This window comes from Histomonas meleagridis (assembly GCF_020186115.1).
Source record: "Histomonas meleagridis strain 2922-C6/04-10x chromosome Unknown contig_118, whole genome shotgun sequence".
Taxonomy (NCBI): domain Eukaryota; phylum Parabasalia; order Tritrichomonadida; family Dientamoebidae; genus Histomonas; species Histomonas meleagridis.
Window position 1 is genome coordinate 175039 of NW_027150758.1, and position 12246 is coordinate 187284.

Consider the following 12246-nt stretch of genomic DNA (forward strand, 5'->3'; position numbering starts at 1 on the left):
TTAGATTGATATAAAATTCATTGTTTTTAGCATATCGGAATCACTTGATACATCCTCATTATCAAGTTTTGTTCTTCCATTTTTTAATTGGTTCCCCAAAAAATGAATTCACAAGAATAATTTTACATAAATTTAAATGATAAAGAGATCACAAAAAGTATCAAATAAAAATATTTTTGTACACTATAAAACAGAAATAGAAAGCAAAACATATCATTTTAATGAATTTGAGATTGTGTTTTTAGATAATTATGAAAAACTTTCAAAGAATGATTGGGAGCTTCATAAAGAATAAATTAAAGAATGAGTTAATCCAAATGAAATATCAAAAATAATTCGAAATGATGAAATAGAAAAACCATAAGAAATATCATCACAAACAAATTTTAATGATAATTATACCATCACTTTATGAAAGATGTTTATTTATTAACAAATGCCCCATTTCACTTATTAATTATGCAGCATTTTTTTTCCAGTTAAATGTTTTAAATATTTACTTATGAATGGAGCAAAAGTAGATAACACAAGTAAATATGCAGTTGCAAGTGGAAATGAAGAAATTATTCATTTATGTGAACAAAATCATTTATCTTTTCAAAATGCATATAAAGCAGCAATTTAATTTCAATAAATTGATATCAATATCAATATCATTATGAAAATAAAATCAAAAAATTAAATGATAATTTGGGATGTTTTTTATAAAAAAGGCAATTATGAAATTCTTTCATTATTGGAAGAACATCTGGATGAAAACAAAAATTTTGTAATCAATAAATCAGCAAGTTCATGAAATTTATATCTCATTGTTCAAAAAAAATCCTTTTGGAAAATTCACAGAGGAGAAACCATCAAGTATAAATCAACACCATGGTGTTGTACGTACATCTTTGTAAACAAATCCCAAGTTAATAAATCATTTATAATATTTTGCTAAATTGATAATTACTTTAATTGGTAAATTTCTCCATATAATTTTAATAGTGAACGAATATTTATTCAATTTTTTCTATTTATAATAATCGTTTTTACCAAACTTCAAAAATGGCTGGTAATCCACAGGATCTTGACCAGCAATTATTTGAGTCAATTGAAAAGGGCAACTTAAACTTATTAAAATCTTTGCTAGAACCAAATTTTCGAATTGATACAATTGTATTTTTATTTTTTAATTTCCAGCTTCGTGATGTGTATTTTTATATGATAACAGCAGTTATGCACTCAATGGCGCATGTACAAGGAAGCCAACATTGTTAATTATTGCAGCTGCTTTTTCGCAATTACAAATTGTTCAATACTTACTTCAAAAAGGAGCAAATCCAAACATTTGTGACGTTTGCTTTTATCTTTTAAAGTTTTTTAAAAATTATTCGAGTTAATTTTCTTTTACAATCAGTTGATTTAGAATAATTCGAAGTCCCTTACATTTTGCTGCAATGAAATCAAATGCTGATATTGTTCGAACTTTAATTTTATTTAAGGCTGATGTTAACAAGCAAGATATTTCATTAAAATATTTTGGGTTTTCTTTTCTTTTTTGATATTTCTTAATTATTTTTTAATGTTTTTTTGTATAAATTCGAACGCCACTTCATTATTGCTGTGAATTTGGGTTTAAAGAAGGTGCTAAATTACTTCTTGATGCTGGCGCATCGATTAATATTCAAACACGAATGCTTGAGACCCCATTAATTGTTGCTTTAATATCTGGGCAAAAAGAAATGGTACATTTTCTAATCAACTCAAGAGCATCTGTCGAAAAATGTGGAATTCATGTTGATATAAATTTTTTCATGTTTATTATATTTTATTCAAACTCCACTTTTCTTTGCAAGTGATAAAGAATCTGTCGAAACATTAATAAAAGCAGGTGCTAGAGTTAAAGTTATAAATGATGAAGGTGTATTTTTATATATATTTCAAACGCCACTTCATACTGCTTCTTCTCGTGGCTTATTAGAAGTTGCAAAAGTTTTAATCGAAAATGGCGCTGATGTAAATGCTCAAGATAATCAAAAACAATCTCCACTTCATAAAGCAGCTGAAAATGGACAAGCAGAAATTTGTAAATTACTTCTACAAAATAAGGCTGAGATTAAAGTTGTCGATTCTGCAAGAAGAAGCCCGGAAATGCTTGCAAGAAGAAATGACCACTTTAATGTGCTGGCTGTGATATCCGAATTCCAAACAGCCAAAGAAAATTATGATTCTTCTTTGATTTCGTTTAAGCCTATCCAAGGTGTTGAGAACTCCACAGAACCTCCAAATGCTGATGTATCTTACGAGTACTTTAAATTTAATATGAAAGAATAATAAAATGTAATATGTAAATATTTTTAAATTTTTTTGTTTAATTTGTTACATATGTAAAATCCAAAACATTTAAAATTAAACATTAAAACAAATATTTAAACAAAAACTTATGATAAATCACTAAATAAAAATGATTACAGTTATCATTTAATGTATTAACAAAAAATTAAAAATTTAAGATTTACTAAATTTTTTAATATTAAATGAATACCTGGTAATTATTAGAGAATATGATTTTAGTGAATATTTTCATTAAAAAGCATGGGTAAGCTATGAATGAAACAATTTTCTTATTTTATAAAAAAAAAAAAAAAATGTTTTACGATATACACTTTACACAATAGAAATATCTATAGTGTTCCTAGAAAAAAGATTAAAGCATATTCTAATTCAAAATGCTAATTTTCAAGATACTTAATAAAACATCATCAATTAAATTTTAAATGCAAATATATATCATTTTAATTGCCATGTAATAAATATATTTAAATATGTACAAATGAAATATCAAAATCATCTAAATTCATATTTTATAAGCAAATACTAAAACACATCCAAATTCCAATTCCAAAGATCATTAATAATAAACCACAACCACAATCACCTAAACATGATTTATTCACCTATTTGCGTATCTCCTTTTACATTTTCGCTAAATTTATTATTCTCATTCGACAGAATTCTTGCCACGCTCGTTGCATACACTCCGAACTCGCTATGATGTTCTATTTGGTTGTCATCTATTTTCGTTTCTCCCCCTTCGACATGTATTCCCGTTCCTCCGTTGTTACGAATTACGTTACTTTGTATTACACTTTTCGAGTTGATGTCAGTGAACACTCCGCAAATTCCGCAGTCGAAAATTTCGGACTTGACAATGATAACTTCGCTTTTCTCCCCTGCGAAGACTGCTGTTTTATTTTCGTTATGTATCCGACAATTATCGATTTCTGTTACGCCTTTATCATGCGCAAATATTCCGATTCCGCCATTGGATTCAGATATTGTACATCGATTAAATTGACCTTTAGCTTCGTTACGTATTTCAGCATGACATTGACCACTTTGGAAAAATGTACAGTCAATGAAAACACCAATCGATTTGTCGTCTAAAATCAGTGACGAACTTGAAATATGTTTCGAAAATGTGCATTTCGTAAATTGCGATTTCGTGTTTGAGCCAGTTAAATGGATGGCAAAACTTGAGTTAGAGTCAAAGCTACATGAGTTAAGCTGTGGAGTGGATGAGTTAGAGATGTCAAACCCAATTCCATGATTGATGCCAAACTCACAATTATTAAAAGTGGGCGATGAATTGGATGAAACTGCGCCATATTGTTCGTTTTGACGTAATAAACAATGGTTAAATAATGGGGTGGACCCATCTAATGATGTAATTCCGGAAGACAAATTCTCCGTAAAATTACAATTGATAAACATGGGCTGCGCTTCAGGACCACGTATTTGACACCCTACAAGCGTATTAGCCTCAAATGTGCAATTTTGGAAAAATGCAGATTTGGATGATATCAATGCTCCAGCTCCTTTGTTTTGGTTAAATTGCGATGACAATATGCAGGAACAAGTATCTTTTGATAATTCAATACCATTAGATGAACTATTTGAAAATGTACAACCCTGAATTTGAATCTTGGATTCTCCAGTGGATATTAGCCCAGATAGTGGTGATGCTATCACTTTACAATTTTCCATTAATAAATTTGATGATTGTACATATATAGTCAATGGTGAACAATCTAATAAATATAAAAACCCAGAGTTAACAACAGTTACGGGCTTATTAAGTTGTAATCCTGTACAATGTACTGATGAATTATTAGATGATACAGTCGATTTGCAGTGCCCCGAAAAAGTGCCATTCTTTATATTAACGGTCGCTCCTAATGTTGATGTTAATAAATTTTCATTTTCAGAGTCAAAAACATCACATTTAATGAAGGTAGAAACAGAATGACCACTACAATGAATAACAGACTTAGTACAATCGCCAATTGAACTTTCTTCTATAAAACAATTTCCACCTTCAATTTGCAATGCCGTTCCATTAATTGATTCGATTTTGCTTTTTGTAACAACAAGGATTCCATCAGTTATAGAAAGGCCTCTTCCTGAAATATTACATTGATGAAGTAGTAATGATGCTTCATCTGTAACATTAATACAATTTTTAGAGTTATTGGTAAATGTGGTATTGATGCAACTAACAACGCCTTTGTTTTGTACAGAAAGAGTTGATGAAAACTTAGAATTACGGATTTGAACATTTCCTGAATTAACGACAAATGTTCCTCCGTTAATTTGTATTCCGTCAATTTGAATGGCACCGCCATCAATAACGAAACTTTCTGTGTCAGATTTGAAAAATGCATTTCCATCTGATTTGATGGATATATTTTTAGAAATAGTAAATGGTCCTTTATAATTACCTGGTTTGAGTACAATTAATGTGTTTGATTTTGCTGTTGCAATCGTATCTGATAAAGATGGTTTTGAATCCGGTGAAATTGTGATTTGTTTTAATGATTCATTTGATGGAAAATCAAAAGAAATATCTGGCTTTTGATGCTTATAGAATGATATCGATATTCCCGTATTAAGAGATAATTTAATTGGCTTAGTATCCATTGGAATTGATGATCCTTCCTTTGGTGTGATTGTTTCTAAAAAAACACCAAGATCAGACTTAGTTGGTCGGAATTGTCCTAATGTACCACCAATAAAAAATGATGAACTATCAAAAGCTTCTATTATACTTGCTTGATCTGAAAATCCTCCAATTCCTGTATGTTTTGTAGCATTGACATTTATTGGAATTACAACATTATCTTCGAGTTGCTTAATTTGTGATAGAAATTGAGAAAAATCGCTCATAAAGAATCGTCAAATTGATTTTTATGAGATTAATTGTAGACCGTTAATTCCCAATATTATCACATCACATGTCTTTGGTGAAAACGATAAATAATATTCAGTCATCGGCCGTTAAATACAATTGACACTTTTCATTTGACGTTTAGAAATTCATTTCAGGATATTGTTCATTAGTTTCAGACTTACAAAGCAATTTTGATTTACTAAACGACACGCAGGATACCAGCAATTCAAAATAGAACAAATTACACGCATACATAAAAAATTTAATCATCAGATGAAATGCTATTGAATAAAGATCTATCAACAACAAAGCTATTGACAAGCTCAAGATGATCTTGGTATTGTACGGACAGAAGCTAATTCGCATTATTTTTGACCAAAAAAGATAAATTTGACAAACATTTTTTTCCTCAATAATTAATCCCCTTAAAAATACACACCATTGCATGCTAATACATTATGTATACAAAATGAAAGTATCATATAGAAAAATTTACTAAAATGACAAACATCTATGCGAAAATTTCCCGTTGAGCTCCCATAGAGCTCACAATTGTTGTTTCGACCGATTTTTCATGGACAATGAAAGTACGACAGAACTGTCTTGGAGCGAATGTTGATCTGCTCATTTGCCCCACAATTGAGGGTCTTGAAGGTCTTTCCAAGCTCCTACCAATAACCTCTGGGTCTGTTGTGTATGTAGATTTTGAGTATTTCCTGTTTACTGAGGTTTCTGTTAGCTCGGACATAATGGACAAAGTGGTCAACGGTTATCGGTCAAAACCAATGTAAATGCCATCGGTTAAAGATTTTGAATGCTCAACTTTTGAATACATTTTTCTGTTATTGACATTTGCCAAAGTCCACACGACTTTTTCTTTAGATTCTGATCGTTTTTCTGGTTCATCAAAAATAACATCATAAACAATTCATATTTTAATGTTATTCTTAATGATTCTTAATAACATCAAACAATTAAACAATTAATTTCTGTTTTATAACGTTGCAAACTCAACAAATATTTACGTAAATTTAATTTGAAATTTGTTTTCGTACATTTCAACTTTTACATATAAAAACATTTGTCAGCAAAAGGGCGTCGGCAGTGATATCATTAAATGTAAATATAAAATGTTTTAACATCCAAAAAATGTTTTTTAGTTACATTCAATGAATGGTGTTAAATTGCCGATAATCGTTCTTTTTGTAAACCATTGAAAACATTTATTGATTTTTTGCAAATGTCCGAACAAGAAGAAACCCAACCGAAAGCAGAGACAGAGACAACGGACGCACCACAACAACCAGACCTGCCGAAGGAAGAAGTCAAGACAATTTCGAATATCGTTCCATATGGCGCGAAATTAGTTAGCGAAGGACAGTTCCGTGATAATCTCGAAATAACGCATGCGAAGATTCCGCAGACAGTTATCAAAGTCAATGCGAATGCATTTTCCGGCTGCACAAATTTGGAGGCATTTATCGTCTCCAAAAGCATGGAGCCAACTCTACAATACATTGGCCCAAACGCGTTCTACATGTGCACCAAATTACATTCTGTCGATATACCAATCGGCGTAACCGAGATAGCGGAGAATGCATTCTTCGGTTGCACCAGTCTTAAGAAGGTCAAAATCCCATCAACGGTCACAAAGATCGGCGCGAACGCATTTCCCGAAGGCATTGAGTTCGATCTTGTCTTTCCAGATGAGATCAAATCAATCCAAGCAAATCAATTCAAAGACCGCAAGGAATTATACAAAATCGAACTTCCGCTAAACATCAGTCAGATATGTCGCGAAGCATTTGCGGGATGTGTCAATGTCAAATCAATCAAAATCCCATTGACATGTTCAACGCTTAGTGACGGGGCATTTGCACGCTGCGAAAGTCTCGAAGGGATCACATTTCCGACGCGTCTCGATAAGATCAGTCCACGTCTTTGTTATGGATGTAAGTCGATCACTACCATCGAAATCCCATCGATGGTTAAACAAATCCTTAACAGTGCATTCGAAGGCTGCGTTAACTTACAGAGTGTACAACTTCCCGAATCACTTACATCGATTGGTAATTTGGCATTTTCTGGTTGTGAGAATATCGTCGAGATGAAGATCCCAGAGGCAGTAGTTAAGTTTGGCGATTATGCTTTTAAGGGATGTTTGAAGTTGTCGAGTATTAATATTCCAAACTCGACAACGAACATTGGTAAAGGAGCATTTAGTAATTGTCCATCATTAGGTAACTTAATATTACCGACGAGTGTTGTTTCTATTGGGGAAACAGCATTCGATGAAACATGTTTAGTTGAACAAATTATTATAGCAGAAGGTGATGAACTTGAAGAACGATTTGTAAATGGTAAAGATTTAATTACTTATGCTCGTGTACCAGAGAATGTTAAAACTATTGGGCTACGAGCATTTATAGGATATTCTAAACTACAAAAAGTAGTAATTCCAAATACTGTTACTACTATTGGATATTTGGCATTTAAGAAATGTACGTCAATTAAAGTTATCGAATTACCATCAACAATTACAATGATTTGTGATTCTGCTTTCGAAGGTTGCGTAATGTTAGAATCGATTAATATTCCCGAAAGTGTTAAATTAATTGGACATAAAGCATTTAAAGATTGTATTGCACTTAAGTCAATTGATATTCCTTCTTCTGTTGTTGAAATGGGTGATGACGTATTTCATCAAAATACTGTAGTTAATTTAATTGTAATTAATGGTACAAAAGTTATTGAAGAAAATCAATTCCAAGATAGAGTCGATATAGTGAAAGTTATATTACCTGAAAGTGTAACTGAAATTAAACAATGTGCATTTTATGGATGTAATCATTTAAAGGAAATCCAATTAACTTCATCAATAGAGAAAATTGAAAAATTTGCATTTGCTCAATGTACAAATCTTTTAAGTTTTAATGTGCCTGAAAAAGTTACTGAAATTGATGATCATTTATTTGAGAATTGTATAAGTTTAGCAGAAGTTAATTTACCTGATAATATAATACGTATTGGGAAATATTCATTTTCAATGTGTTCGAAACTTAAAGCAATTAAATTACCAAATATTACTGAAATTTGTGAATTTGCTTTCCAAGGCTGTACTATAATGGATAATATTATATTACCTAATACGATAAAGAGAATTGGTATTGCAGCATTTGCAGAATGTAATGGATTTACAAATATTATATTACCTAATGAATTAAAGGAATTAAGTGCATATACATTTTCAGGATGTGAAAACTTACAAGAAATTGTTATACCTGAAAGCGTCGAAATTATTGGTAGTGATGTATTTCATGAATGTAAATCATTAATTAAAGTAATTATTCCTCCAAATATCAAACGAATTGAAGATTATACATTTGCTAATTGTATTTCATTAAATGAAGTTCAACTTCCGAATTGTATTACATTTATCGGTAATTTAGCATTTTTCGAATGTATTAAATTATCAATATTTAATATGCCTACTTCAATAGAATCTATAGGTGATCATTCATTTGAGAAATGTATTGAGTTAACTAATATTGAATTACCAAATGGACTTAAATCTATTGGTGAATGTTCATTCTTAGGTTGTATTAAATTAAATACAATTGTCTTACCAAATACATTAATAACTATGGGTTTATCATCATTCTCTGATTGTATTAACTTAACAAATATTACATTATCTAATCAATTAACTAAACTTGAAAGTAAAGTCTTTGATAATTGTGAAAATCTTTCGGATATTATTATCCCTGAATCAATTCTTGAAATTGGTCATCAAACATTTAAGAATTGTAAGAAATTAACAAATATTATATTACCATCAAATATTACATCAATTGGATGTCAAATATTCAAAAGTTGTATTAGTTTACAATCAATTAAATTATCACCATTAATTAAAGTTATAGATGAAAGTGCATTTGAAGGTTGTGTAGCATTAAAATCAATCGAATTATTCGAAGGTATTGAACGAATTGGTATGAAAGCATTCGAATCTTGTAAAAGTATTACAGAAATGCATATTCCTTCATCTGTTAATTACATCGGTCAACAAGCATTTAAGAATTGTATTAATCTTCAAAAGATTAACATACCCGAGAAATTAACAGCTATTAATGTTGAGACATTTTATAATTGCGTTAAACTCGTCGATGTACAAATAGCAGAAGGTATTAAACAAATATTAAAAGACGCGTTTTCATTATGTAAAAGTCTTCCAAAACTTATCATACCATCAACTGTATGTGAACTTGATTATGCATTCCATAAATGTTTGGCTATGAAAGAAGTATATTTCCCTTCTTCAATACCTGACACAGGTTTCTTGAAGTTCCCAATGAATTGTTATGCAACTCTTGTAATAGTACCTGGTACAGTCGAAATCAAAGAAATGCAATTCGTAGAACGTACTGATTTCCAAAGAGTTCAAATACCGAAATCTTGTAAACGAATTTGTGATTTCGCGTTTTCAAATTGTACAGCATTAAAAGAAATAGATATTCCAAATACTGTCGAAGAAATTGGTAAATATGTATTCGCTGGTTGTATTAAATTAGAAGCCGTTAGTCTCCCGAATAAATTGAAGAGAATTAATGATTCAACTTTCCAAGAATGTACAAGTTTAACTCGTATTAATATACCTTCAACTTTAGAATCAATAGGAAGTTCAGTTTTCGAAGAATGTACAAGTTTGGCTAGAGCGAATTTACCTTCTGGAATTAAAAGTATTGGAAAAAGAGCTTTCTTCCATACAAGATTCAAGGAGCTTTTCGTGCCAATTAGTGCTGTGGATATTGGTGAGGAAGCATTCGCTGAAATGGATAAGTTAATATCAGCACAAATACCAGTGATGTATAAGGATGATAATACAAGATTCAAACTTGATAAATACGTCAAGATTGAATGGATCGATGAAAACTCACTTTACCATTAAAGATTCCATGGTTGAATCAAAAAAATAATAATATTTTAAGACATAACTAAAATTTGAGTATTCTATGAATTTGATGCGACGACCGTTAAGTATAATATTATTTCTTTTAAATGTTTTTAGTATAAAATGAATGCTTTGATGGCAATTAAATTGTTGATTATAGTTGTTTCTTAATTAAAAATTAATTTCGAAATTAATTTGATTATAAATGGGTTTGTTTATTTTGATCAAAAATCAAGCATAAGCCTGGCAAAGTCATCATATTTGATACAGTCATTCTTGTCAATCGTTGCTTGACCAAGTAATTCGTTAATTTGATCTTCTGTGAATGGTTGCTTGAGGCTTCGTAAAATTTTACGTATGGTTTCTGTCTTGAGTTTTCCTGAGCCATCTTTATCAAATACACGAAATGAATCGATTAATTCTTGTTCAGGATCAGCTTCACGTGCGTGTCTTGAAACAATATACATAAATGAGTTATAATCAAAGGTTGGAGCATTTATGTCTTCAATCATATCTTCAACTTCTTCTGGAAGTGGATTAAATCCTACGGCACGAAGTAATTTTCCTAATTCATCAGTACTGACAAGGTCATCACGATCATCATCAAAAGCGTCAAAAGCATTTTTAAAATTTTCACGAACTTCAGGGGAAAACAATCTCTCTTCGCTCATCAATTAATTGACGGCTTAAAATTAAACGTATTTTTGAAGTAGAACGTTAAATAAACGGTCGTAATTTAAGTAAAACGTACTAAATTTGTAATATTTAATATTTTACTGACTTTCATAAAGGTATTACATAGAAAGTGAACCATTACATTTTGATCTATTTATTTTTTTGCTTTTTGTTCTTTTTGAATTCTTTGCTTTTTTTCATTGACGGTTTTTGCCGCCATTTCTTTTATCTTGTTCTTCCTTTCTTCCTTTTGCTCTTGTCTTGCTAGCTTTTTATTAGCTTTGTTCTTCTCGCGTTCTTTCTGTTTAATACTTCTTTCTTCATCTCTAATTCTTGAAACAACTCGTTTTTGTTGTGTCTTATCAAATGCTTCTCTGCTTAGTTGAAGAAGTTTCTCAATAGAATCTGCATATTGAAGATCTTCTTTAGAATTTCCAAGACGCAAATTCCTCTTCTTTTTCTTTTGTTTTGGCTTTTTTTCTTCTTCGTTATTTTGTGCTTCCTCTGGTTCTTCCTGTTCTTTAGGTTTTTCTTCAGATTCCACAATTTCTAATTTTGGATGGTGATGACTCATTTGATTGACCAAAAATAAACGGCTTCTTTATGGGTCCAGAGTCTGGACTCCAGACCCAAGGAAAGAACAATATAATGAACATTGAAAAAAAATTCTTTTTCACTAAAATTTCTGTGCATGCACAATTAAATTTCATTGTCATGATTTGCAATTGGCTTTATATGAAATACTTAGGTGTGTATCTATTTTTGTTTTTTATTTTTTATTATTTCATTATTCTCCTTCAACATGTGTTTGGATCATTTTTCTTATTTTTTATCATTTTTTATTATCCATACATATATTTTTATCACTCTTTTATTGTACAAGTGGTTTTGTTTTATATGTTTTTGATGATTTTTGTTCATGTTTTAACTTTAATAAGTCAACATTATTACTCAATATTTTTTGTTGATTTTATATTTTTAATCTTTATCCTTATATATATTTCACAATACATCCATATATATATATATTTATTTAATTTTCCCCCCTCTCTACTTCTTATCGATTTTCTCGTTTCATATTTTTATTTATTAAGATAAATTGATGTTTTTATAGCTTCCTTGGCAGAAATGTTAAATAAAATTTGAAATTTATATTGATAAGCTATCACACTGTAAACACATAAATTAAAATACACAAAGTCAAGAAATGCATTTTTTTATTGTACAGTGAAATGGTCATGTGAAGTAAATACAGAAAATTGACAGATCTGATTGAATGATTCAACGAAAAAACGATTACTTTTGATTTAATTATTGAATTGTTGAACATTCGACATCTGAAACAATAAATTCAATTAAACGCCAAGATAAATCCAATTTGTATCAATATAAATATATGAACATCGAA

The 12246-nt window shown here is 30.2% G+C and overlaps 3 protein-coding genes across 3 annotated transcripts; 1 reads left to right on the plus strand and 2 right to left on the minus strand.

Moving 5' to 3' along the window:
• Window positions 1–2931: 2931 nt before the first annotated feature.
• On the minus strand, window positions 2932–5208 carry GO595_000887 (AAA family ATPase; the record flags this gene model as incomplete). The annotated part of the gene is made up of 1 exon (XM_067922500.1): window positions 2932–5208. One exon carries the CDS (start codon window positions 5206–5208, stop codon window positions 2932–2934), a length of 2277 nt encoding a protein of 758 aa, XP_067778830.1.
• A 1244-nt stretch (window positions 5209–6452) lies between these two features.
• Window positions 6453–10160, plus strand: GO595_000888 (leucine-rich repeat domain-containing protein; the record flags this gene model as incomplete). Its single annotated transcript, XM_067922512.1, has 1 exon — window positions 6453–10160. The coding sequence occupies one exon, from the start codon at window positions 6453–6455 to the stop codon at window positions 10158–10160; it is 3708 nt and encodes a 1235-aa protein (XP_067778831.1).
• Window positions 10161–10387: 227 nt separating this feature from the next.
• Window positions 10388–10834, minus strand: GO595_000889 (EF hand family protein; the record flags this gene model as incomplete). The annotated part of the gene is made up of 1 exon (XM_067922523.1): window positions 10388–10834. The coding sequence occupies one exon, from the start codon at window positions 10832–10834 to the stop codon at window positions 10388–10390; it is 447 nt and encodes a 148-aa protein (XP_067778832.1).
• Between the last annotated feature and the right edge of the window lie 1412 nt (window positions 10835–12246).